This window comes from Prionailurus bengalensis, chromosome C2, assembly GCF_016509475.1.
Source record: "Prionailurus bengalensis isolate Pbe53 chromosome C2, Fcat_Pben_1.1_paternal_pri, whole genome shotgun sequence".
In the NCBI taxonomy this organism is placed as follows: Eukaryota; Metazoa; Chordata; class Mammalia; order Carnivora; family Felidae; genus Prionailurus; species Prionailurus bengalensis.
The window spans coordinates 69,889,001-69,916,894 of NC_057350.1; the positions used below are offsets into that span (position 1 = coordinate 69,889,001).

At 40.9% G+C, this 27,894-nt stretch overlaps 1 protein-coding gene across 8 annotated transcripts; it reads right to left on the bottom strand.

Annotated features, from left to right (window-relative positions):
- Nucleotides 1–415: 415 nt before the first annotated feature.
- ROPN1 (rhophilin associated tail protein 1) lies at nt 416–27,894 on the bottom strand. Of its 8 annotated transcripts, XM_043594355.1 has the most exons (8): nt 27,673–27,894; nt 21,579–21,699; nt 14,214–14,368; nt 12,345–12,472; nt 8,575–8,692; nt 7,112–7,273; nt 1,112–1,287; nt 416–622 (listed from the first exon to the last, which is right to left on the bottom strand). In XM_043594355.1, the coding sequence occupies exons 4-8, from the start codon at nt 12,458–12,460 to the stop codon at nt 556–558; spliced, it is 639 nt and encodes a 212-aa protein (XP_043450290.1). In that variant the 5' UTR covers nt 12,461–12,472; nt 14,214–14,368; nt 21,579–21,699; nt 27,673–27,894; the 3' UTR covers nt 416–555. The 8 variants fall into 8 exon arrangements, with proteins under 8 accessions (XP_043450290.1, XP_043450288.1, XP_043450287.1 ...); XM_043594353.1 differs by lacking the exon at nt 14,214–14,368 and having other exon boundaries at nt 27,723–27,892; XM_043594352.1 differs by lacking the exon at nt 14,214–14,368 and having other exon boundaries at nt 27,716–27,892.

Genomic DNA, 27,894 nt, shown 5'->3' on the forward strand with positions numbered 1-27,894 from the left:
AGCAAAAATACTGAAAAGTTATCTGTTTATCCAAAATTCAAACTAAACTGGGTGTCCTGTATTTTGTCTGTCAGTCCTATTCCTCACATAAAGGTAATCTCAATAAATATTGGAGAGTGAGTGAGTGAATGATGAGCATCACACCCACAAATGGAGAACTAAACTGGTAAAAATGTGGGTTAACCATGTAAAAGATACTTATCTAAGTTATGCCTAATAGTCACAAAACATCAAAACTGTGTCTGGTTAACGTTCTACCTTTGAAAATCTGCCAGCCTGGCTTTGACTTGAGATACATTTTCTATCCACGCTTTGTTAGCCACTTTCATTCAGTGTCCATATGGGAAGAATACTAATCTTCTGTTAATGTAGGTGTTTTGTTCCAACAATTTTACATCTTAATTCCACACATTTCTGGTTTCGCATGTTTGCTTAATTGTTTATTAGTGTGTACCAGTTGTACAAGAAAATTGACATTGGATGGCACGTGGGATTCAGTCATTCTGAAGCTCAATCATCTCTGTATCTTCCTTTAAAATTGCCAAAACTGTGCTTTTACTCCAGCCGAACCCTGGGGTTTTGGGTAAAGTCATTGACCTTGATTAAACCATCAGGACCAATTCTGTTTGGGAAAAATATATATCTGGGGTTAGTTCGTTTAACAATCAATCTTAAGAAAGACAATATATTAACTCTCTCACTCCAAGTGAATTCTGCTGTGGCTTCTGCCCTTATCACCCTCTTTTTCTCTGACCTCTTGGCCCCCTGCTCCTCCTCCTCCTCCACTCCTACCCTACTCGTCAAACCTGAGCGTGAGCCAGAATCATCTGGGGGGCTTGCTAAGACACAGATGCCTGGGCTCTGCCCCTGAGTTTGTGACTGGGTATTTTAGGCAACAGCCTGAGAAGTAGCATTTCCAACCCCTCACCAGAATCACTGTCCTATGCCATTCTTTTTGCCTTTCCCCTTTGCTTTTGGGTCCTTATTTCTTGTTCTTTACAACATATCTCTGTTCCCAGGGCAGTATAATGTAGTAACTTCCCTATATCTTGGCCTGCTATGTTTGTTTTATTGGTATTCTTTCCCCTTCAATGTGTAACAGTTTACTTACACTTCCTGTTCAATGTAGTTCAGCATTCGGCTGACGTGTGAGGCAGAGATCTCCCCATCCACTTCGGCAATATATGTGTACAGAAACTGGAAGGTGCTAAATGGGATCCGGGGAGGTCCACAGTCATGGTCAGATGATAACACTTCACACACTATCTTGAGAGTTTTGGCAATGGTCTATAAAGCCATAAGATAAAATGAGAAAAAAGTCACTATTCCAAATTAAATTCCTAAGATGAGTTTAGAAGCCAGAAAGAAAACAAAAATATTGCTCTCATAAAATGAAATGGGAATGATGTAATACTCTGGAAAGCTTAAATATTTTTTACCCCCAAATGTCATTTAATTCGATCTAAAAAATATTGATATCCTGGGTGTCTTTCTTTTTTCCTTTCCTTTCTTTGTTGGAGGGATACTCTCAAGGGACTAAGTTTATGAACTGCTCAATACTTTACGATATTTATTACTTTAATCAGAATAACCTCACAATTTTTATATTATAAAAAATTAAAATTATTCTTATTGCTTTCCAATCTTACCTCTAAAGAGCTGAGGTAGTCTAGTTTATATGCTCCAGCAGTCTGTGGAACAATGCCACAGTAGGGGCAAGGAGGGAGGAGAAGGTGAGTCCCTGGGAAGATAGGAGTCCCGGATACAGGAAAAGTGACACTGAACATTAAAACCACTTCTTCTAAAACACGTAGATCCATCTAATCAGAACACCTAGTATTTTTTTTTTTTACATTTATTTATGTTTGAGAGAGAGAGACAGCGTGAGCAGGGGAGGCGGAGAGAGAGAGGGAGACACAGAATCTGAAGCAGGCTCCAGCCTCCAAGCTGTCAGCACAGAGCCCGATGCGGGGCTCGAACCATGAACTGTGAGATCATGACCTGAGCCGAAGTCAGATGCTCAACCGACTGAGCCACCCAGGTGCCCCAGAACACCTAGTATTTTTTTTTAATTTTTTTTATTTTTTGAGAAAGAGTGAGAGAGAGTGTGCATGCATGCAAGCAGGGTAGGGACAGAAGGAGAGGAAGGGAGAGAATCCCAAGCAGGCTCCACACTCTGCATGATGCCTGACACAGGGCTCGATCCCACAACCCTGGGATCATGACCACGCCATAATCAAGAGTCGAGCACTTAACTGACTGAGCCACCCAGGTGCCCCAAAACACCTAGTATTTTATATGACATAACATTCACCTTGTTGTTGCTGGGGAAAAATTAAGTAGATGATGGATTCCAGAGGGTTTATGGTACAGAAGCAAACACTGCTTACAATGAAACTTGAACATTTAAAAAGATCATGTTCAGAACTGAGGTTTTACCTGTGTCTATAAATAAACCTACTGTTTATATAAATTTCACAAGTGAAAAAGTTGTGAAATTATGGGATAAAGGAAAGAAGTGATTCGAAGAAAGGATTTTTTAGTTCTGAATTAGCAGAGATAGGTCAGCAAAAATGTCTTGATGGTTTACCAAAACAGATGATGTGCAGATTATCCTTAAACAGCTTCCAGGGATCAGTGAAAAATGAGTCTGGAGTGGTGAACTGGGTGTGCCTGGGTGAAAGAAAAGGCAGCTGCACTATCTCCCCAAAGGCTGGCCAGCACAGTTCTTTCTTTGCAATTGCTATTAGCTGTTCTGTTCCCTTCCTCCCCCTGAATATAATGGAAGTCTCAATAATGGTTCTTTAACTGGTGTGTGTTACCCAGGGGTGTAAATGGGTATGTCAGGAGGTATACGGGGATGCTGAGTAAACTTGGCCATCTTCCTAACAGTGACAAGTGATTTAAACATTTTTTGCATTAACTATTAATTTTAATTGATTTAATATTTACATTTTGTTTCTCTGCATTTACAAACATTGCCATTTTATGAAACAGAAGCATCAATGCACATGAATTTTAAAATGATAAGCCACATTATGTCAAAGAAATTTTGGTTTGCAGTAGGCCACTTTCATTGACTCTCCCCTGCCCTCGGGAGTCCTCACCTGGAAATCCTGTGAAGTGCTGTATGTGGCAGAGGGCCAGGCACTTCCAGGAAGGAGGGTGAGAGGCAGGCAGACAAAAGGCTGGGTAAGAGGCTGTCAGGGAGAGGGAGGGGCATGTAAGTGACATGACATCAAAGGGGTTTGGGGACTCTATGATCTCCATTCAGGGCTCATCCTCTCTGCTTCTCTTTAAATAAATAAAATTAAAAAAAGAATCCCCTACTGCCTTTGTTCTGCAGACTCATCCAGGTGGGGGTGCTGTTAAGGGCTGAACTGTGTTCATCCAAAATTCATATATTGAAGCCCTAACCCCAGGACCTCAGAATGTGACTGTATTTGGAGATGGGGCCTTTAAAGAGGTAATTAAGTTAAAATTAAGTCATCAGAGTGGGCCCTAACCCAATAGGACTGCTGTCCTTATAAGAAGAGGAGATTAGGACATAGAGACACCAGATATATGCATACCCAGAGGGACAGCCATATGAAGAAACAGGGAGACAAGGGCAATTTACAAGCCAAGGGGAGTGGCCTCAGACACCTTGATCTCAGACTTCCAGCCTCCAGGACTGTGAGACAATAAATTCCTGGTGTTTAAGCTGCCCAGTCTGTGGTACTTCGTTCTGGCAGCTCTACAAGCTAATGCAGGTGCTTTCTACTCTAAATAGTATCTTTTGCTGATCACTCAAACACAAACCTTTAAGCTCTATTGTCTTCATAAGATTTTAAAATATTTTAAAAGATTTAATACATGGATGAATGGGTAAAGAATTCTCTGGACAAGAGCTTTTTGGAAAACTTAAATAAATCTAACATAAACAGGGATCTGCCTTCTGTTGCACAAGATTTTTTTGGTCATGTGGGGCTCTACTTCATAAAGAGAGCCTTTATAAGCATCTTCTGAGACTCATTTTCAAACCCAGAGGTGAAAGGCTCAGAAAGTGAATCATTTGCTAACAAAATATGTCCTTCCTTCCAGTGAACACAATTACATGATCTTCCTTTTCTATAACCAGTCTCAGTGGAACAGGAGGTAATATATGCTAGTCTAACGGAAGGAGTGCTGAGAGAGAAGAGGAATACAAGTCTGCGTGCCACAGTCTTTTGAATCACGAGTGTAGAGCCAGAGAGCTCAAGAAAGTACCTGCTATCTAAAATTCCTGCCAGTAGACTGTAAGGAGGGAAGTGGTTTTTCTAAATGGCACCAAGATCATGGCTGGCTGGTGAATTGGCAAAGGAAGGAGGAAATTCCTGGGCTTGCCTCTAAGGATTTATGACTTAACTAGAATGCAAAGCCTCCACCAGACTGATGGCTCCTACCTCCACTTTTAAGTTCCTAGCAATAGTCCAGCATGAAAAAAATGGGTAAAATGGGCCAATTCCTGGATTCACAGAGCACCTTTTATTTACAGATTAGCCCTTTAGACTGACTTCACCTCTAGGTTTTCTATGATCTTGGGATGAGGAGGGGCACAGATACCTCAGGACCTCTCAGTATTGGAGGAGCCCACTGTTATCCAAAGCCAGGCCTGAGGGTATCTCAGTGGAAGCAGAGAAGGGGGAATAGAATCACAGAATGTTAGAGATGAAAGAACTTCATGGAACATCTAATTCAACCTCCTCATTTTAGAAGGAGGTAGAAAGATACAATTCCCCTCATGGTTTCCCCTCCCCAGCTTGGAGGCAGACATATCAAAGTAAACCTAAGCAACTGCGCTGTGAGCTAAGCAGAGGGAGGAATGGAATTTAGCTTTCCATAGTTACTCTTGGTTCCTGTGAGGTATGTGGACAAGGAAAGGACTCACACACCTCACCAAGGGATGTGGGAACCCCTTTCTTTGGTGGCTTTGCAGTCCTGAAGTCACTCTTTCCCTATTATGCACTCTGCTGCCATCTTGAAGAGTGGGGTGGTGTGAAGAAATCTGAGAGGCTGGGCCTTTACCTCAAAGCTGTTTCAGTTACTGCATCAGACTAAAATTCCTGGACTAGATCGAATCTACTTATTTTCTTACTCAACCCTTTGTGGGTAGGGTAGACCAGGGAAATCAGAATTAACTACAGACAGGGGTTCCCGGGTGGCTCAGTCGGTTAAGTGGCCAACTCTTGGTTTTGGCTCAAGTCATGATCCCTCAGTTCATGAGATCCAGTCCCAAACTGGGCTGTACAGTGACAGTATGGGGCCTGCTTGGGTTTCTCTCTCTGCCTCTCCCCCTCTCTGTCTCTCTCTCTCAAAATAAATAAACATTGAAAAAAATAACAAACTACAGATAAAATACAGTATGTCCCCCTCTCCTCACCCCAAACACTTCTGCAAGTAGTATGAATACATTTGTGACCCTATGAGAATTTAATAAAATGTGTCAATTTTTAATTTTCCCTTCTGGATTTCCCCCAATCTTTGGGGCTATTTCCACAAAAGTGTGATAGTGATGACAGGCAAAACATCTACTCTGGCTGCATTTTCCTCTCCTCTTTGGAGGAGAGCAATTTATTCATTATATAATGTTATTATTAGGACAATGAGACAAAAAACCATGAATGAATGGCCTCTCCTCACCTTGTCTCTGAAGAAATGGTTATAATGATGGGGCACCTAGGTTGCTCAGTCGGTTAAGTGTCCAACTTCAGGTCGTGATCTCGCAGTCTGTGAGCTTGAGCCCCAGGTCAGGCTCTGTGCTGACAGCTCAGAGCCTGGAGCCTGCTTCAGATTCTGTGTCTCCCTCTCTCTCTCTGACCCTCCCCCACTCACACTGTGTCTCTCAGTCTCTCTCAAAAATATACATTAAAAAAAATTATAAAAAAGAAATGATTGTAATGAAAGTTGTAGGGGAAACCCATAGGAAAAGTTGAACTATGTAGTTATTTCTCGTAACTTTTGTCAGAAACAAAAATGTCAGATACATATCCCAAGCATATTCAAGAACAAAGAATAAGATGGTGTTTAGATTTGTTGACTGATTCAAACTACCTCTGTGTACCATTTGCTTTTGGTGGAGGCAATGATTTTCTCATTAACTTTCAAACTTGCATGTATTCCAGGGATTTTTAAAAAACCATGTTTCTGATTCATTTTATTTATTTTTATTATTTTTTTAACATTTGTTCGTTTTTGAGAGACAGAGATAGAGTGCAAATGGGGGAGGAGCAGAGAAAAAGGGAGACACAGAATCTGAAGCAGGCTCCAGGCTCTGAGCTGTCAGCACAGAGCCTGATGCAGGGCTGGAACACATGAACCACGAGATTATGACCTGAGCCAAAGTCAGACGCTTAACCGAGTGAGCCACCGAGGTGCCCCCAGATTCATTTTCATTTAAGCTATTATAACAGTGTTTAACAAGAGTGAGTCCACATCTAAGAGGATACCTAAATATATATATATATATATATATGAACTGTGTGCAGTATCTTTTTCTTTAAAACAGAAACATTCCTTTTCCAATTGTAAATCAAGTCAAATTTGGAAAAGGCATGAATTTGTATGAGCATCCTGCATCCATGATGATGTCAAGACTATAAGTCTGGAAATAGCCTCATATCTCCTTTCCTGCTCTCTCATCTCTGATTTTTATATACAGTTAAGCTTATCAAATAGTAGTTTCTATAAGGCTGTACATCTTTTTAAAAGTCTCTATTGGTATATCTTCTAGGTATCTGAAACCCAAGTATAAGCAAATCTACAGCTGTCTCTTGGTTATCTTTAGGAATATGGGTGGAGTGGTGAGAGAAATAAATCTGAGTGCAATGTCTGAAATTCACAAATAATCCAAAATCCACACTCTAGTAACCTCTCTCCAGGGTCTGATGACAGTTTTCCCCTCTCTCCTCCTTCCCCCTGCTTCTGGCTGATGAGCAGAGGAAAGACCTAACTCAGAGAGGAGGAGAAGTAGACAAAAGAGGTATGCCCATCCTCAGCCCAGGAGACTGACCCTGTGTGCAGAACCACTGCTCTTCCAGGCTCAGACAGAGCTTTTCCTGTAAGGAACAAAAAAGCAGTAAAGCTCACTTACAACTCCAAGAGAACTGCAAGCAAGGGCTAAAAACTTCAGCCACTCAATCTCCTCCGTGAAGCGGCCCACGTTCATCACACTGTTAAACAGATCTGTTGGGAGACTCAGCACCTTCCATATCTGGGCCAGCTCATCTACATGGATGATCAGTCTGCCAGCAACCTGCAGGCCAGGGCACAGACGCAAGACAGAGAGTGAGGGACAGAATGAGAGGATGTCCCGAGGGACAATGCACAGCAAAGCCCATGTTCTCCCAGCACACAGCAAAGGGTTTGGTAGGGGGTGGTGGTCAGGGGTGGACCCTGGCAGTTCTCTTTGTAGGGTAGAGAAACATTCAGTGGAGTGGAAAGCATGCTGAGGTATAATTCAATCATTTTAACTCTAGATGTGAAAATCATAGGGAAATAATACACTTATTACATTTTCGTTTTTTTCTGATGCTTTTATTGTCTGCTGTTTCATCCCTAGTTTGTCCCTAGTTTGGCAGATAGGATAGACTGAAAATGAAACACCAAGGGGCAGAAGACTTGTCTGAGACCACTGATCAGTGAGGAAATAAAAACTAGATATTAAGTCTTTTGCTCCTAGGGTCTATGGACATCTTTGCACTAGACTTCCCATGCAACCCTCACACTTTCCCAAGAATATTATGGGGTCTGTGGTCTGGATGCCTAATATTACTTGGTCCCAGGCATGTCAGATCTCTGTCACATCTGTTGCATAAGGTGCTTGATGGTTAAGAGGAGGAAGGGAACAAATGGCCAGTTGTTGGCCAACGATGTAAGAAGGCTACAGATGCCCCAACAAAGTACTACTGCACCTTCCCTGCCCCTCTCACTCTAGTGAAATGCTAAGCCTCTGGGAGCAAGGCAGTTGGCTGTCAGTCCTGAATCACCGCAATCATCTCTGTCCTGGATTTTAAAGTGGAGTTTGGTGGTGCTAAACATTATTGCCTGAGAACTGGCCAAGCTGCAGCTTTGTCAAGTCAGACCTTCCTCATCCACTCACTGGGAAGTTCCCAGAATTATGTGGCTGTGAAGAGAGCCAGGATTTTCTCCAAAAGCTAGGTTATGTCTGCACCTGAGATAACTGGGGAACTAAATCACGCTCCTCTCCAAACTGTGACGGGCATCATATTATGATCTTGATGAGTAAGGCAGACATTGTCAAGGGACTCTGGATCTGCACTCCTCTGGGGTGAAGGGATTAGTATTGAATTGAGCCCCTGGACGTTCTGCCAGCTTCAGGGAAACCTGGGATGACTCCACTGATAACTCAGCTTACGGTCTATTTCATTATCATTCCTATTTCCCCAAGAGAAGATTTACTTCCAAGGCATCTTTAGTGAATTTCATGATACTGAGTGGCCAGCTGGCTGGACAGAGGATGGTGAGCTTTTGTTTTTATCCACCTGGACTCAGCATTGCCCATCCTCCCCCTTGATGCTGGGGTGTAGCCCTTACCCGAGAATGCAGGATCTTTAGCAGCTCAGGTGTAAGCTCTGCCCAGTTAGACAAAGTCACTCGCTCAGACCGCTCTCTCACTGGAGGAATCTCTCCACGAGACATAGCCCCAAAATAACTACAAGAAAAAAGTTAGGTGGGTGGGGAGAACATCCTATATGCCAGTGGCCTCTGGCTGCTTTGAGAATCCCCTTCCCCTTTTCTTGAGGGGAGGGGATGGAGAAAGAGCATTTGTTAGGGGCTTCTATATGCCAGACACTTTGTTTCGTTACATCAATGTACAGGAAAAGCCTGAATGTTACTTTCCCCTCAAGGTATAAAGAACACTTAGGGAGTAAAAAGATTTGCTTCTCTCTAAGGATGAGGAATGATCAATAAAAATTTTGGTATGGAATTCCCTGAAGCATCTTGAGCCTGGGTTTTTTCCCCAGTCACCCCTCCTAAGTGTTTTATATACACGTGTGTGCGCGCACACACATATACATACACACACACACACACATATATAATAGGAGATATATGTGTTCTATACAATAGATATGCATATAATATATATGTAATATAACAGTAATTTGTTTCTCTCTCCTATCATATACATTACACATACTACATATAATTATATAATATATGATATGTATATACACATATGCACATATACATACATATGTACATAGACTATACGTATTATACACATTATATATATATGTATATATAACACCACACACACACACACACATATATATATATATAATAGAGAGGAAAAGGTCACTGTTATTTTAAATCCACCTCTCTCTTTTATGGAGGAAGAATCCTAGTTACCTAGAGGACTGTCTTTCAAACATAAAATCTTTATTTTCAGTAAAATGGCTATTGACATACTAAAAGGTGACATTAGGTAGGGGGTAGGGATATGTGCTCTTGGAAAAAAGCTGGAAGAGCACTAAAGTGACCTGTATAAGAAAGAGGAGGAGAGGAAGCCGCTCTAGGGGTGATCCAGGAAAGGTCTCCAGCTGGAGGTGGTGAGGCTTGGGCTTAAAGGAGGAAGGGAGAGAAGGTTGGCAGGGCACTAAGGGAGGCTCAGGTGAGAAGACAAGCCACAGAGGGTCGAGACCACCTTATGTGGGGTGTGTGAAGTAAAACTGTTCTCTACCTTCCTTCAAAAATTTTCATAAAAACTTGCCTGCTCATAGATGTTTTGTGGCGTGGACTTTGTTTTGATGCAAGGTGAAAAAAATGCTGAGTCCTGTTTCAAAACTGGCTTCAGATAAAAAGGGCTGCCTGCAGCAGGCATGGACATAAGCAGTTGACACACGGGTCACCAATGCTGTCGGGAAGGGACTGTCTCCTTCAAAAGCCTTGTTAGTAATTATCCCTGGATCACATGCCTCTGCCTCTCTCTGGTTTAGTTTTCATGAATAAATATTTTCACTATTTTTTCCCCAAATCCGGGTAGTATAAAAAGAATGCAGAGGGAATTTTGTAGAAGCCCATTTTAGGGTCAAGCCATACAATGATGGGGATGAACCACTGCCTGTCCCTATGCCACAGACCAATGCAGAGCTAAAGCTACAAGGCCTAAAACAATACCTTCCAGGTACCCCTCAGACGTCAGCAGCAGAGAGGGCAGAAGAAATACTGTCTGGACGCCTTTTACAGTGTGCAGTGTTGGGGTACACGTGGGTTCAGACTGACAACAGGAGTGGACTAGAGAAACTTGGGTGGCATAAGTGGGAGAGACAGAAACATGGCACCTCATTTGACAGAAGTGACTGTGCAGATAGAGAGTGAGACTCAGCAGCAGTGTCTTTGGACTTCCTGGCCAAGTTATTTAGAGAATGTGGAAATGAGGCTGTACTCCCGGATTTAGTACCCTGTGGGTCATTTAGCTTCATTTGCAACCAACAGTTGCAGGGTTATTCGCATCTATGACCAATTCGTGTGGTCACACATACCATGAGACAAGTGTATGTCCTGCTGACGTCCAGGAGATGATTTCTTCACTGAGAGCACCTATGTAGGGAGATGCTTGCTTGTGATGAATTAAGCACAAAATTAAGACATATTTTGTCTTGGAAATACTTTATGGGGTTCCTAAAGTGCCATGGGCTTGTAAGTCACATAAAACCATCTGATAAGTGCTTTTCAGGTCTGAATAGATGGAGAGTGCTCTCAGGTCACGCTCTCCTTTTTCACTGCAGTTAAACTACAAACTGATTCTTCACGGATACTTAAAAAATTTATAGCACACGATACAAAATGGGAGCAAGCTGGCTACAACAGTGGAATGTTTTCTCCCATAAATGTCAGGGACAATCGCAAGAAATGTCATTTTCCTTGTTACAAAGCAGCAACATAATAAAATGGGGCTTTAAACTATTGTATGGTATAAAACAAAGTCTGTCTGAGTATGCCAAAAGAAATTAGTCTTCTGATGCCAAAGTTCAGTCTGAGAGAGAATATATAAAATTTAGAATGGAAAACGAAACAGTGTTCGTTACTAGCAAAGCAACCCCATTATGTTCCCTTTTACGAGCACCACTGGCTTATTTTCCTTCCATCTGTGAAAGCTTCATCCTGACCCAAACCCTGAGCGGGAGTGCACCGACTCAGAGACTGAGGCTCCACTCAGATAACACTGTGCGCCTTCTCGAGGTGCCCACATCCTCCCACCTGCTCAGTACTCCTCATGCTGAACTTTCTCCCTTCCCCCAGCCGACCGGCGAGGCTCCACAAGCCTCTCTGACTCCCCTATTCCCCCTGAAACGCTGCTGAGGAGGTCAGCATTAAGCAGTAAAACTAGCCTGAAAATGGTCCAGGAGGTCTGGTAAGCGCCCACCCCCTGCCTCAAGCCCCAGATCCCCAGTTTCGAGAGGGCATGTCTGTCTAAGAAGCAATTCCATAGCTGAGAGGCTTTCTGCGCAAAGCTGTTGCAATCCGGGCCAGCGGCTGGCTACCGCGGCGTGAGCTCCTTCCACCCAGCAGCCTCCGGGGGTCGCTCCCGAAAACGGGCCCTGAGCTAGAGGCACGGTGTTTTCAGCCAGGCCCGCGCTCCTCCGGCCCTCGGCACCCCGTTTTGCCTCCTTGCTCCTCAGTGCGGCGTGCACTGGGTGGACATCTTCATGTTGAGGGAACAAATTAGCTCCGAGAAACACTAAAGAAAATAACGATTTCCCCGAAGACCAGGTACAGAATGTCTGGCTGGGGCAAGAACGGGGCTGAACGGCCGCAGAGGAACGGGTCTCAAGAAAGCGCAACGGCAGAGGTGAACCAGCGTGGACTGAGCGCGCGCTGCCCGGCCCGCGGCCACATAGCCTCGCTCCCCGAGGCGCGTTGCTGCTCTCTAGTGGTGAGACCAGAGACCCGGCCTGGTTTAGACCAGGGACTGACTGCAGGCGCGGTTGCTGCGGGGCTCCAGGCGCCTGTGTCCTCTGGGACGGGGGAGGGGTGCAGGGACCGCCCTGGGACGTGTGCGGCCGAGCTGTGGGACTCTACTCCTGCTGATCGCCCCAGGACACTTGGCCGAGTGCTCTAGCGGCCTGTCGCTCAGTCTGGGTCGCTTAGGGGAGGGCAACCCACCCCGGCCCGGTGTGTTTTCTTGCGGTGTGGATTTTAAAGCATCAAAGCCATTCGAGAGCTGAACATCGCAAAGATTATGCTAATCAGTCCTGATTCCCAGTCTGCAGTCCTGACACCCTCCTCAGTTTTCCGGACGACCACCCCTCCTCCACCTCCAATGGGAACCCGGGGCTGAGGTGAGAAGGAGTACGTACTCAGCCGCCCACTGGATGAGGTCCTGTGGCTGGGTCCGAATGGCGGCTTTGGTGAATTGCTTCAGCAATTCCGGCAGCTCCGGGGGGATGCATATTTGCTTATCTGTCTGAGGCATTGATTGGTTGACCTAATGGCAGGGGAAAGATAAATTAATTGAGAATCTTTGAATCATAAGATGACAGGAATCCTGGACCAGAGGTCACCCAGCTTCTGTTTGATCTCCATCCTGGGGAGTTCATTACCCCACAAGGTATATACATTCCATTGTTACACAACTCCGAAGTTAGAAAATGGGTTACTAACCGCTGCTTTGTGTTCTTGTAAATAATTACGTCCTCTACTTAAAAACCGCACAATTCGTCTTCATTTAAAAAGTAAAGATCAGCAAGAAGTAAGCAAAAATATCCCCTAATGATGTCACCCCAAAATATTGGACATCTTCCAGAATGTTTTCAATATAAATACATGTATTTGTATAAATAAAAATGGGGTCGTGCACAACAGCATATCATGAACATCTTCCATGTCACACACACACAACTCTTATGGCAGGATAAGTTGTAGCAAAATTTACTCTGTGAATATTATTTGATACTAGGCTATTTCCAAATAAAAATAATCATTAAACAGCTCTCTGGTGAACATCTCTCCCTACATCTGCATGTATTTATCTTTTCTAATTGTAAAAGACAAAACTTGTACATTTCATTCAAAAAGTTCCAGGACAAATTGAAACAAAACATAAAAATCCATAGATGGTACACAAACAGCAGATTAAAAGATTTTGTCTGCTGTTAGCAGAGAAAAAGAGACAAGATAATCCAAAAAGTCCCACATTGGGTGCCTGGCTGGCTCATTTGGAGGAACTTGCAACTCATGATCTCAGGGCAGTGAGTTTGAGCCCCACGTTGGGTGTAAAGATTACTTACATAAATAAACCTTTAAAAAGAAAAAGCAAAACAAAGCCCCCCGCCCCTTCAAATCACATACATGTTGGACAAATCCCAGAAAACACACCTTTCAGATTGCCTTGCTGACATGGAAGAAAGGGAGGGATATCCTCAAGTGCCAAATAAAATGAGTAAAGCAGAAACCAAACTGGTAAGCAAATGAAGAAGGTAAGATGCAAATGTAGATGCCCAAAACTTGAAACTCTCAGACAAATGACCAGGCAAGTTGCAAACAAATCAGGTCTTAGGCCCACAAAAAGTGAACTGAACCAAAGGACTCTCTTACGCCCACCCCACAAACCTGATACCCTCCCAAGTTCACACACCCTCAACATAAACGGTGGAAATACTCTGCCGGTTGGCAGGGGGGAAAATACTGAAATGTGTCTCCATTGTTGCTTCTTGTTGGGGGCAAGCTAGTCTCCCACCAGTTTGTTGCCACAAACTAGGTCTTAGTGTAATAGGTCAACTTATAAGATAGCAGAAAGCTTATTGTATATAAGTTCAGCTTAACCTCACCTTTCATGAATAATTGAGATAAAAGCTTATGTAGTTCCCTATTAGGGTTATCGGAAATTACTAACCACCCTATCTCGCTTCTGTAACTTCACCGGCTTGCTAAATAGATAACTTAGGTTGCAAAACGCTCCCCCACCCCTTCTACCAAGATCTGGCCTAGGCAAGACCAACATGTAAAAAGTCACAAACTCACTGCCCCACAGTATCTTGGGTGTCTAACTATGATTGGTCATTTTCAACCCTCTTAGAACAAAGAACTTTAAATTGATAGGTTCTCACCAAAACTAATATCTATGTGTCACAATATAATTGGTTACCATGAAATGTTGTAAATTGTAATTGGTTAGCTAAATAATGACGTATTCTGACTTGCTAAAATCCATATAAGCTCACTGCTACCTTTGTTCAGGGCCATTCTCTGCACTTTTCTCCTTAAGATCAGGAGATCAGGTTTGGCCCGGATGTAAATAAAATCTTGCCTCACTTCTATTCGGCGTCTGGTTGTTTTTTTGACAGCGCCCTGTTTCATTAGTTGTAGATTTATACCTCCGACCCTGTTGGGAAGTCCCAAGACAAGAAACTAAAGTGGCTTCAGGTTGGTAGTACTCCATTATCATTCACTGTATGTTCTTTTATTTGGAAGAGTAGAAAGATTTGATTAATTTTAGACTTTGTAAAAACTCAAGTATGCATAGCAACATTTCAAGAGTAATTACTATGAAAATAATATAAACACCAAACTAGTAGAAAGGAGAAAAGGAATTAAAAACAATAGCAACAATGGGGCGCCTGGGTGGCTTAGTAGGTTGAGCATCAGACTTCGGCTCAGGTCATGACCTCACAGTTTGTGAGTTCCAGCCCCTCATCAGGCTCTGCACTGACAGTTCAGAGCCTGGAGCCTGCTTCAGATTCTGTGTCTCCCTCTCTCTCTGCTCCTCCCCCACTTGTACTCTGTCTCTGTCTGTCTCTCTCTCTCGAATAAACAAACATTAAAAAAAAACAAAAAATTCCCCACAAACAATAGCAACAAAACAACTTGATCAACCCACAAGAAGCCGAGAAAGGAGTGGGGAAAGCATAGGAAAAATGGGTAAACAACATGATAGTAAAGAACCCATTTACAGTATATCCATAATCAAAACAAAAAGAAATGGTCTTAAGTGTGGCCATTAAAATTATCAGACCAGATTTTTCAAAAATCCAAATTTGGGCACATCTGAGAAGACATAAGGACACAAAACAACTGAAGGTGAGAGGCTACATGGACAAATAGGCAAATAAAACCAAAAGAAATGTTCATACCAGACAGGAAACTTAAAGGCAAAATGCATTATTAGGAACAAGGAGGGTCAGCTCATAATGATAAAAGCTTCAATTCATTGAGAAGATAGCACAGTTCTCAGTGAGTATTGCTACAGATACCATCAGGGGTGAATGCTGGATGGAAAGGAAATCTGTTGTTTAGGGTTACATATATATGTCATAATATTACAACAAATAGCAAGGGATGACAAACACAGATTCCAACTTTGAGTTTCCTCTTTTGGGGAGGGAGAGAAGGTCGTCAGGGAGATGCAACAGAGATACCAACACCATTAGTGATAGTCTATATTTTAAATTGGATGGTGGCTGCATAGATGTTTGTTTCATTAGCTTTAATCCTATATTTATGTCATGCATTTTATTTTATATGTATGAAATATTTCGTAATTTAAAAGTTACCATTACATTTGTTTCTGATAACTTTTCAATCCATTTTATCTAGGAAAGGGCAGTGCCTTATTTTCTCATATTGTCTGAATATATGTATAAAATTGTGGTTAAGCACACATGACAAAATTTACCACTGTAACCATTTTTGAGCGTATGGTTCAGAGGCATGAAATGCATTCACACTGTTGTGCAACCATCACCACCATCCATCTCCAGGATTTTTTCATCTTCCAAGACTTAAAACTCTGTACCCATTATACAATAATTCTCCATTTCCCTCTCCTCTTAACACCTGGCAACCACCATTCTGCTTTCTTTATTTATGAATTTGACTACCCTAGGTACTTCATATAAGTAGAATCACACAATATTTGTTCTTTTGTATTTGGCTTGTTTCACTTAGCATAATGTCCTCAAGTTTCATCCATGTTGTAGAGTGTTAATATTCCATTGTGCGTGTGTGTGTGTGTGTGTGTTCAACCTGTTGTTGAACATTTGGGTTGTTTTTGTCTTTTGGCTATTGTGAGTAATGCTGTGATGAACTAGGTATACAAACACCTGTTCAAGTCCCTGCTTTCAATTCTTTTGGTATATACCCAGAAGTGGGGTCGCTGGATCAGATGGAAATTCAATTTTTGATTTTCTCAGGCAGTGCCATACTGTTCCTTCAAAGAGGCTGTACTTTTGCCTATTTGTATTTATTTTGACAGGATATTTTAGTTGTGCAATTGTTTGATTTCTATTCTAAAGGTTAAAATGGCATCATGTAAATGAAAAGATGGTCGGACCCTAATTAACCAGGCTTCCATGATAACAGTAAGAATGACAGCCCTTGGTCATTGCAGAGTAAATTTAAGCAAAGCCTTTACCCCATTGCCTCTTCTAAGAATATTCCGAGATCTCGCTCCATTTTTGGCCAATCTCTAGTGAGTTCTCCATATCTACAGTCTTTTCGGAATGCTTACTCCTTTTATAACCTCTTGCAATTCTTTCTGCTCTCACCACCCCATTTTTCCCTTAAAAGTCATCAGTTATACCTATTAACTTCTGGTCTATGCCAGATACTATGTTAAGTATTCTGTATACATATTCTCACTTAATCCTCAAAATATCCCTATGAGGTAGATTATATTATCACCATTCCACAGATGATGAAACTAAGGAGAAATAAAACTTTTGAAAGGACATGTAGCTCTTAAGAGACAGAAGCAGGGTTTGAACACACACAGTCTGATGTGGGAGATGCCTGTTAAACATGACTGTCCTTTCCTTCTTGAGGTTTTCTCTTCCTTTGATGGCGTATACCATTCTTGTCTTTCTATTTTTGTCAGCACTCCTCCTCTGTCACCATAACTTTTTTCCTCCTTCCTGGTGACAGACGAGTTTTCAATCTTCCCAAAACTCAGTCTTCAGCACCCTGAGCTCCTGTCTTTCTGTCCTTCTTGAAGAGCTCACATCCTCTCATGGCTCCATCTACCACAAAATGGCATTGATTATACTTGTCTGTCCATCCCTGATCTCACTTCCTACTATCTCCAGGACACATCTCTACTAAAATTCACTCTCCATCTCCCAACTAAGTCCCATGCCTAAATTCATTTCTGAACATCATGCCACTATTTTCTCAGTCATTTGACCTCCAAGCCCTGGGGAGAAGCTTCATCAACCCACAAGAAGGCAAGAATGGAATGGAGAAAGCATAGGAAAAATGGATAAAGGATAAACGACATGATAGCAAAGAATCCATATACAGTATATCCGTAATCACAATAAAAAGAAATGGTCTTAAGTGTAGCCATTAAAATACAGAAATTATCAGACCAGATTTTTCAAAAATCTCTCACTAAATCCCATTGATGCTTCCTCTGAAATATGTCTCCAAATCTTCCCTTCCTCTCTATTTCTACTCCTTTTATTCTGGTTCAGCCCCTCACCACCCGCTGTGCACTTCCTAACTGGCATCCCTGTCTCAGGTCATTCTCTGGTCTAGTCTGTGTGTCCAGCATGTCCACATCTATATTCTACGCTGCTGTTAATAGGTCAGAGAGCCCTGCTCACAAAATGGCAATCATATCCTGACTTTCAAGGTTCTCTATGATTTATACACAATTTTAAACTAGAATTTTTCTACTAATGTTTACCAACACAAATTTCCAATACGTAGTCTACTCTGGCATATTTCCAAGAGATTATATATCTGAAGGTTAGCACTTGTTCATCCATTGTTAGTAGAACTCTATCTTGCTTTTCTATTTTCCTCAGTGTTTTGCTAATTCTGGCTGGCTTACTTGAAGTGCTCTCTTTTTTTCCATCTATTCAAACTCTACACACCCCTAAGGTTCATCTTGCATCCTACTATGCCATAGGCCTTCCTAGAAAACTTGAGAATCATCAGATAGTATTGTAATACACATTTTACCATTTCACCCAATTCTATCTTTTACAGATCTCTATAGCTGAGTTTTCCACAAGTGGCCAAAGCAGAATGGGCTACAGGTGTCTCCAGGAGAGATCGATGGTTGTAAACTTTTTATAGTGATACAAAATTTACAACCATTTCACAACCATTCACCTACTTATAACGGTTGAAATTATATGTGGATACTGTTTGGCTCAGTCAGTAAACTTCCATATTCCAGTAATTATTGTTTTTGTGCTTAAGGTTTTATGTGCAGCACCTGCCAGAGGAGATGATTGTATAGTGTTTTCCACTTTAACCATCATGTTAGAACCATCTCCATAAGTCTGATAAACATAGCTTAATTGTAATGTATTTGTTATTAGTGATAATCATTTGTGCATATGTTTCAAATACTTAGGTCTTCCTTTGATTTAATTTGCTCTTATTTTTCACATTTTTTCCCCAACAAAGAAGGCACATATGCCTCATCATTATCATCATCACTTATTCATTTTTTGAAATTTTGACTTGATTTGTATAGTTATTTATTCTTGGCTTTTGATGTAAAATATTCAAAATCTGATAATGAAATTTTATAATGACATTTGTTATAGAAATAAAAAACAATATTTCTAAAAAGAAATAATAATGGAAAATAATTGGTTTAGTTGAGGGGTTTGAACCTTTTTAATATCTTACAAAAAATAGTTTTCAAACTATTTTAACTCCATTTGATTATAAGTAATCATTTATATTTTTAGAAATCTAACACTCTGATTATTAAATAATAGTATTTTCAAAATTCCCACTTTACTTATCAAATGCTCAGTTTTCAAAAATTTTGTGATTTATTTAAAAATACTTATAAGAAAATGGACCTTATTTTCTTTGCAAATTGATTTGTTATGGTCAAAAGACTTGTAGTCACCTTAATACTTGAAATATATTTTTTATTTTCCTACCATAAAGTAAAATTTAAAATTAAATATTAATCACTTTTATTTATACCTATTACTATTTTTTTTTTTTAAATTTTAGAGAGAGAGAGCATGAGCAGGGGAGAGGGGCAGAGGGAGAGAGAGAGACTCTTAAGCTGGCTCCACACCCAGTGCAGAGCCCAACACGGGGCTGGATTCCACGACCCTGGGATCATGACCTGAGCCAAAATCAAGAGTGTGATGCGCAACTGACTGAGCCACTCAGGAGCCCCTAATATATATTATTTTTAGTGTTATTTAAAATTTAGATTTGTTTTACCCTGATCATTTTTTGTCTATCTAAGTATCTTATTTTCATGGAAAAGTTATCAAATGAAGAAAATGGTGCCAGACAAATTATGCCAGGGACTTAGCAGAAAATACATTACACAGACAATTTCTTAAGAGACCAATTCTTAAAGTCTCTGGTCTCAGGACCCCTTAAAAGTTACTGAGGACCCCAAAGAGCTTTTGTTAATATGGGTTTTATCTATCAATATTTATCATTTTAGAAATTAAAACAAAAAATTTAAATATTAGTTTTAAAATAAAAATAAACCCTTTACATATCAACATAAGTAACATTTTAATGAAAAATAACTATACCTTCCACAAACAAAAAACCCCATAGTGAGAAGAGTGGCATTGTTTTACATTTTTTGCAAATCTCTTCATGTCTGGCTTAATGGACGATAGCCAGATTCTCATATCTACTTTGTACTCAATCTGTTATAGTATCACACATCATGTAGCTTCTGGAAAACACTGTACGCTCTTAAGAAAAAGAGTGAAGAAAGCATATCGTGTATTAACATTATTACAAAAAGTTTTAATTTCATGGACTCCTACTCCCCAAAGTCTCCAGGCTCCTCTGAAGTCCCTGAAATCACACTTTAAAAACCACTATTTTTAGGAAACTTTACAACAGTATTTACAATAGTAGTTTACATCAGATTGGATCCAAGATGCTAAGTAAAAGGTCCCATAATTAAGAAATAAAGCCAACATGTCTCTCACAGTTGTAGAATTACTCATTTTACCAACCTGCCTGGGAAATGACCACATGTTTGGGATCAAACGAAGCCAAGGAAAGATATAAATGCTATTCTGGAATAATACTATTAGAAGATTCATTGATGACATTCTGTACAAGACTAATGAATCAAAGCATTTCCTTGCAGAGTGGTGAATCTGCAGTTGTTAAGTAACTGCATTCAGTTAATAGCACTAGTTAGAATCCCTGGCGAGAAATGCTTGGAAAAGTATTGTTTTGCCAAAAAGTACCATAACTACTCAGGGCGATGTACATGGAGTAGTAACTAAGTACTTTAAAACAAATCAGATGTTCTAGATTATGCAAGCACAGCCGTTCCTATACCGGTGGGAAATCTGTGATGACAGGAAGGTGGGAAGGCTTTACACTCTATCTGCTCTCCATGTTCTCCGTGCCTGTGATGCAAGTAAGACATTATTTTGTTCACAATGAGCTCTTGTCTATACTTCCCCTGTAAATGTGAATTCCACATTAAAGTATGTTACTAATAAAATCCAAGCCATTCTGGTTCCGTCTGTTTTCAGCTTATGTGAAGAAACTGCTGTTTCCTACCAAGGTAATTATCAAAGGAAAATCTTTTTCTCTGGAGATTAGGAGCTAAAAGAAAAATTGGAAAAAAAAAAAAAAAGTCAATGATCTTTGTTGAAGAGAGATTATTGTCTTCAGAAAATTGGCCTGCTTGACATTTTTGAGCACCAGAATGAATTTAATCAAAATCTCAAGGAGTGTCTGAAAATAAGTATACTAACAATCCTTGCAGATTGAAAGGAAATGTGAAGTTACATGATACTGGTACTCTAGCTTCAATCCTAAAGAGACTAGCAGCAAAACATCTGTTAAGTGTCACATTATTTGGAAATACATGATATGAAAAAGTTCAAGTGCATTAGAAATCTATCATGTTATCATGAGAATTTCAATGAAAAAAAGAAAGAAGTTAAATGATCCAGGTTCTGGTTAAGAGTGAGAAAGGAGTTTCTGTCAACTGCAGAAAAATCAATAAATACCCTTCTACTATTTGCTAAAAGCCATATGTGAGGCAAACTTTTCCACTGATGTTAACTGTAAGAATTCGAAGAAAACATCATTAAAAGATTTTTGTCAGGAACCTCATGTATTCATTTCAACACAAAACTTGATATAAAGCAAAGTCATGATAAGAAAACAAACTTGACTTCTCTTTATAAAGTTTTCAAATGTTTATTTGGGAGTTTTATTCAAATTAAACAGTTATATCTTTACTGTTACTTTGTATTTTACTTTTTATTATAGTAATGTAATAAAAATGCACTGAATTTTTGTATAAGCTCCATAAAAACCTCCCAGTACCCTCCAGTTTACCTCAGTGTGTGCCTTCCATTTATTTCTTTGTGTGCCGTCACTTGAAAAAGGTTGAGGAAGTGCAAGCACTTCTGTAGAAAAACTTTTAAGTTTCCTTTTAATGTTTAAGTTTCAATGTTTTAAGATTATGTGTTACAGAAGAAATTCTGGTAACTATTGCGATTGATTTCTAGTAAAACCTGAGATTTCTATAACTTAAAAAGAATGTCCATTAGAAAACAAACTGTAAAAATAGTGGTTGTTAAAGGAAAAATTAGCTTCTAGTTTAAAATACTCACCTAGAGTATTAGAAGCCAGCAAGACAGTTTGGGACAAATTAGCAAAGTGGATAGATTTCTTTTGATTGCAGGGAAATAGAATTCACAGAATATTCCATGGGCCAAAGACACCTGGGACTTTCTAAAGAAAACAAGAGCCAAGGGAAGAAAGTAGGAACATCTGGTTAATCACTGGCAGAACCTCTCTTACTGAGGAAGCATTCTAAGGCAGTGTAACCTTACACTAGTTTTATAAATAGGAGCTGGGATTCCCTCATGAGAATTGACGTTGCTTGCTGGGTTGTTAGAGGAGGGGTCTTTAAGATTTCTGACACTTATAAAACACCATAGCACGAACAAGTTTTAAGATGGCCATGTGATTCTAAGATTGAGATCAGCTGAGTGCATTTGAAAGAACAGAAAAGTTCTAATCTATTACTAATCTATTCTTATTTTATAAAGCAGTAACAGCATAATAATCTTTACAATATCAGCGAGTGCATTACACTCCAACCATGCCTCACTTCTACTCTGTAACTGCTTTACTCCTGCTTCCACCTTGCTTGATTTGTGTGTTTTCCATCACTATAATTCTATTTTTTGTTTAATTTCCAGTGGACGACTTTCCCCTCAAGGCTGCATCCCACCCAACTATTACTGTCCCTACTCTCAGTACATGAAGTCATTACCTACCTGAGTGAGATGTCAGAATGAATTCACACAGCCATCCTTTGCCTACCTCAGTGTATCTAAACACATTTTCATGCTTCTTTGCATACCCAGTACTTTTTAAATTATATACCAGACATGTAAAAACTAAAGTTTCTAGTCTGTTGTGCCACTGGTGTTTGACTAACAAAAGCCTTGTCAGTTTCACTTTCCCCCCAGATAGTCTCTCTGCAAAGGGTCAAGCACAATCCTCAGTCCACAGCCAGAGTTGGCAAATAGCTCCAGGGGAAAAAATGGCTTGTGATCTTCAGCTCACCTTGGAAGGGCTCCACACCCTCCTGGAATTTTAATCAATCTAGTCCTCATTGCTTCTAAAGCCCTCTGCTGTCTTTACAATGTTTTCAAAACTATTTTCTCTAGATTTTTTAAAGATGTCGCAGTTGGAATCTTGAGCTGCTGCACCCTCCTGTATTCTAGCTGGAGGTCAGGCTGATTATTGTGGCTGCAACCAGAGCTCTACCCCAATGCTTCCCAAATCTCCAACTGTAGACTCTCAACCACGCTGCAGTCCTATCTACCAGCTACCCCTTCCTATCAGTTCCTCTTTCCCATAAAAGCACCTGAAACATACTTCTTTTACTTTCTCAGTTGCCTTGTCTAATACATCATGGCCATTTTAAAAAAATGGTTATTTTTGAGAGAGAAAGAGGGAGAGAACTAGTGGGGGAGGGGCAGAGAGGCAGGGGACAACAGAGAATCCGAAGGAGGCTCGTGCTGTCAGTGCAGAGCCTTACATGGGGCTCTAACTCAGGAACCATGAGATCATGACCTAAGCTGAAGTCAGACGTTTAACCAACTAAACCACCCAGGTGCCCCCATTATGGCCATTTTTGATTTATCCTCCTTCTCTTTCATTCCCTACTTCAGTCCCTGATGAGTTTTAGAAAACTGTCAAGAAAACAAAAAGGAGCACCTTTAAAAAAAAAAAAGGAAGGAGTTCAATTTGACTTACACTAATTTCCGTTTACAGATGAGAGAACTGACATACAAAAAGGTGGAGTGCATTGGCGCAAGGTAACAGTTTTATGTTGGAGCTGAAGCAAGAATCTGGGGCTACGTCACTGCTCTTTCCATACTATACTCCCTCCCTCTCTCTAAATAACACACTTACACATTACGGATTTTCTCTAGGACAAACCTAGTCTCAAATATTATGTCCTGCTGTCCCCCTAAATCACTGAAATATCCAAGATATTCCCATTTGTATCATGAAAAGTACATTTTTAGAACGTTGAAGTGGAACAAAAATTATTTGTCAGAGTATGTCCTAATTTTTTTGTCCTGGTGATATGGTAATTGTCTAACTACATTACACCCAGTTGCAAAGAATGAAAGGATGCCCAGCATAAGAAGGGCCTAAGAGCAGTCATTGCTCATTCATGATCTCATTTAATCTTTACAACACCCTATTTGTAGGTAATTTCTAATATTATAATCATTTTCCCAATGGCAGGAAACTCAGGCTTAGTTTTCCCACATAAAATGTCTTAACCACTCATCACATCACTCTCAAAAATCTTTAGTGGATCTTCATGTCTTTTCTTGTCAAAATGATGCCATGTCTGACTTCCAAGTTCTCCACAATTCAACTTATTCATATTAATTAGCTTTGCCTCTCCAACTTTATTTCACAGAAATCTGAATCTTTTTCCATCCTGGGCTTGATCCACGGTCCAGCCAATTTAGCATTTGGATGCCAACAGCAATATTGCTAAGAGCTGTCCTACCCGACCTTGTCCTTTTTTTTGAGCAGTAGTTTTTGGCTTTGTTATCAGCAAATTTATCAAAATTGCTTATATATCATGCTAATACCACCTCTTGGAAGTTATGAGTTCCACATATTTATCATTTAACAGGTGAACAGGTAACTCTTTTGATTTATCTTAAACTAGCCACGCTAATATTTTAAATCCCTCAGGTTCATATCACGGTCCACAAGCCCAGGACACCCTTTACAGACTGCTACATTAACTGTGCTCTCTAAAGTTGCATGACACGTCTTCTAATTTGGGGATCAGTGTACAAAACTGGGGTCACTTTAACACCGTCTGTCATAAGTTTATCAGCCTTCATTTTTTCAGAATGAAGTTGTCAGAATACCCCCAACATCACGTTCATACTTTTCCTTGTCTTCCCTACCTCCCATTTCATTATAGCATTACTATGATTTAGAAACTCAAAATATGTGACAACTCTGAGGGAAAGCACCACAGTTTTCCATATAAGATAGGGATCTATTTTTTTTTTCTGTTTCTTTTGTTATTCATGATGATGTTCAACATTGCACTTGTCTTTTCCAACAGAAAAACACTGTCCTTCACAGCAGGGTGAGGTATAACACCCACAGAGCAGAGAAAGCTCTAGTGAAGAGGCATTCTTGGCTATTAGACAGGAGACCAGGATTCTTGTCCTAGGCCTGTATTTGACTGATTATGTGATCCTGAGCTAATAATCCAATAAAACTTTATGGATCAGGACTAGTGCTGAATACTGTGATACAGAAATAAATGAGTCATACACTCTGCCCTCAGAGAGCTCATGGGTAGTAGAAGAGATTGATAGGACAATAAGTGACTAAAGTAGAGTATGATAAGTGTTAAAAAGTCTGCACTAGATATAGGAAAACAGAATCTTCTAGGTAAGACATCTAACATTTACAGGTAGGAGAAAGTCATCAGAAAATTCTTCCCAAAGAGTGATGGTATTTGAACAGAGACTTCGGAAGCCTGGTTTGTTCATTGTTGTATTGTCAATTCCCACAATAGTGCCAGGTATAGATACTCAGTAAGCATCTATTTACTGATAAGAGCAAGGAAGGATTTTTTTTTTTTTTAATGGCTAGGACTCCTTAGACAAAGGTATGGAAGTATCAGAGAATGTAGTGAATTAAGGGAACTGTGAGTAATTATGGAGGATTAGGGTGGGCAGAGGTGGAGTGGTTGGGTCTAGGCCTGGAACTATAGACCAAGTCCAGAATATAAAAGCCCTGGTAAGCTTTGCTAAGGCTTTAGAACTTTATCTTGAAGGCAATAGAGAGACACTAGAGGATTTAAGCACTAGGGTCACACAATCAGATTTGGGTGTTAGTTTGATATGCTTGTTACCAATTTATTGCCTCTCAGCTCCAAATTCACCCTGCATTGCCTTCTCAGCAAAAATTGAAGTAGGTTCTTTAAATATTTCTCCTTTGTTATCTGCCGTGTCAAACTCTGTTGGTAGAGTTTGACACTGGAGGGATACTGGAGGAAGAAAGGGTTTCTCTTGCAGTTTCCATATGCTCCACTTGCTAGGCGTCAGGAGCATGAAGTTTCTCCAGTGATGCAATCCTGTAGTGCACAGCTTCTTCAGCCTCTGGTTCCTACAGGATGTGATCTCATGCATGTCTGACTGCCACAATGCATGGCAGCTAGCAGGGCCCAATGCCTAGCAGCTTCCCCTGGCACCTCTCTTGGGAAGCTTTGTAGTAGAGTGCTCCCACTAAGTTTGGGCAGAGAACAATATTCACCCATGGTCATATTCTTTTCGTAAATGACTTCTTCAGTGTCCTAGACTGTGGATTTTTGCCTGCCTGGCACTTCAGCAATTTTTCTACCATTCAGTGAGTTGTGGCCACACTCTCTTTGACAAGCTCTTGGGAGGTCAGCTCTTTCTTGGGCAATCTATCTCGAGGGTAGTGGTTGCTCCTTACGTTTGTGATTACTTTATACTTCAGATCTCTCCTTACATCTTAACTAGCCAATCTTCCATTAGTCCAATCCCATTATAGCTAAAAACTCTTAATGTTGAACGCTGTTAAATTTGTATATGATTTCTTACTCTTTCTTGGACTCTGAAACACACATTGAAGGATCAACAGCTGTGTAGATGGGCTGAAGGAAGTGGAGTGAAGCTCCAGGCAGGGAGGTTGGTTAAAAGAATATGGTGGCACATTTAGCAACAACTCTTGAGAGCATCATTACCTTTTAGCAGTTACAATGGGGAGGGATAAGAGAGGCAGAAGTAAAGGACTTGGGAACCAGTGTAGGAGGAGGAGGAGAGAAGAGTATAGGGTGACCCCACTTTTCAAGTGTGCGTGACTGGGTAGATGGTAGTAGAAATGGAGGACACTGAAGGAGGGGCAGGTCAAATTCTCCTTCCATGTTTCATTTGACTCTCAGGAGTTCCATGTACTTTTGAGCCACAGAGACTTAGAATCATAGTCTTCTCAGGTTGAAGAGGCACCAAAGCCCAACTTTTCTGCCTTTGAGCAATAGAGACCATTTGTTCACATTAGATAAGTGAGGAAAGGTCCATTCTATCTTAATGTTCCATGATTCTAACGTTCTACAAAGTTCTTTTCCACTCCTAAAGCTCTCAGTATGGTAGACCTTCCTCAATTATTTATTCCAGGCCCCACAACTCTAAAATTCAATGGGTTTCCTTTTTTTCTGAAGCATACATGCCACCCAGTGTGGAATGGCAGGTTAACACATATGTGCTGGGTGCTGAAGAATATAGGACTTATCAAACGTGGAATATAGATTTGTTTCTGGAATTGCTCATTTGGTTTTATTGGTGTGGGCTAAGTAGAGCTTCAGTTCTATTAACGAAAGGCCACAGTTATGTGAATGAAAGGCTCCAGACACCAGAATCTCAGAGGCAGTTTCTACGAACAGCTCTTGGAAACAAGGACCAGGCAATCGTATACACTAGTCAGGGTTTGGAATAGAAGGTAGTGGGTTTGGGACACATGGTTCCCCTTGTTCGGAATTAACTCCTCACTTTTTCACAGGTTCTTAGATTTCAGGTCAGTTCCATTACACCTTCTCAGAGCACCACTTACCTGCCTCTCTCCTGGACAGCACTTGTCTCAGCTCTAATTACATTATTTGTGCGATTTTTAATGAACACCTGCCACCCCCATTAGACTATATACTTGAAGGTAGGGACAGTTTCTGCTCACTATAGGAATAGCCTAGCCTAGAATATAGTCACTGATCAATAGACATTAGGAAAATGAATGATTGATAGCAGTTTTTATAGTGCTACTCATGTCCACTAATCCTCATGACAATCCCCCCACAGGTAGGAAAAAAAAAAAGTGGTTTGGCTAGTCAGTAGGGGTCTCTGATCCTAGATTCCGTTCGGTTTTCAAATCACCATCGTCTGTGTAAGAAATCATAAAATAGTAGCCCTGGGTACAAAATATACACGTAGCTTGGGTACAGAGCCGTAATCTCCCAAGATCATATTCTCTTAAAGATCACAGTCCCCTCCTCTTGCTCGGTGAACAAGGAGGGATTCAGAATCCAGGTGAGCCCAAGGGCAGGACTCTTCCCTCAGACCCGCACAGCCCTCGGGGCGCTTGGGGCACTTCCCTCCCTCTTCTTCCCCTAGGGGTTGCTACCTGAGGCTAGTTCTCAAACAGGCTGTCGGGGACAAGGCCTCACCTCGCACCTGGCCTCAGGCGGAAGGAGATGTGAGGACAGATGGAGTCCCACACACCCTGGGCGGGGGCTGGGGAAAGCCGCAGAACTTGGGCGGGGAAAGGCGGTACCAGCTTTGGCCTCAAGGGACAGGAGAGGTGGGGCGGGACCAGGCTTTGTTAGCGCTTCGCCTTCCCCTGGCA

What these genes read in the sequence shown, in the direction of transcription:
- ROPN1 (XM_043594358.1), bottom strand. Translation starts at nt 12,460, where the DNA reads ATGCCTCAGACAGATAAGCAAATATGCATCCCCCCGGAGCTGCCGGAA. An exon ending in CTTGCAGTTCTCTTGGAGTT is followed by an intron (nt 1,288 to 7,111) that starts GTAAGTGAGCTT and finishes ATGGCTTTATAG; the next exon opens with ACCATTGCCAAAACTCTCAA. An exon ending in AACTACATTGAACAGGAAGT is followed by an intron (nt 623 to 1,111) that starts GTAAGTAAACTG and finishes TTTCCCAAACAG; the next exon opens with AATTGGTCCTGATGGTTTAA.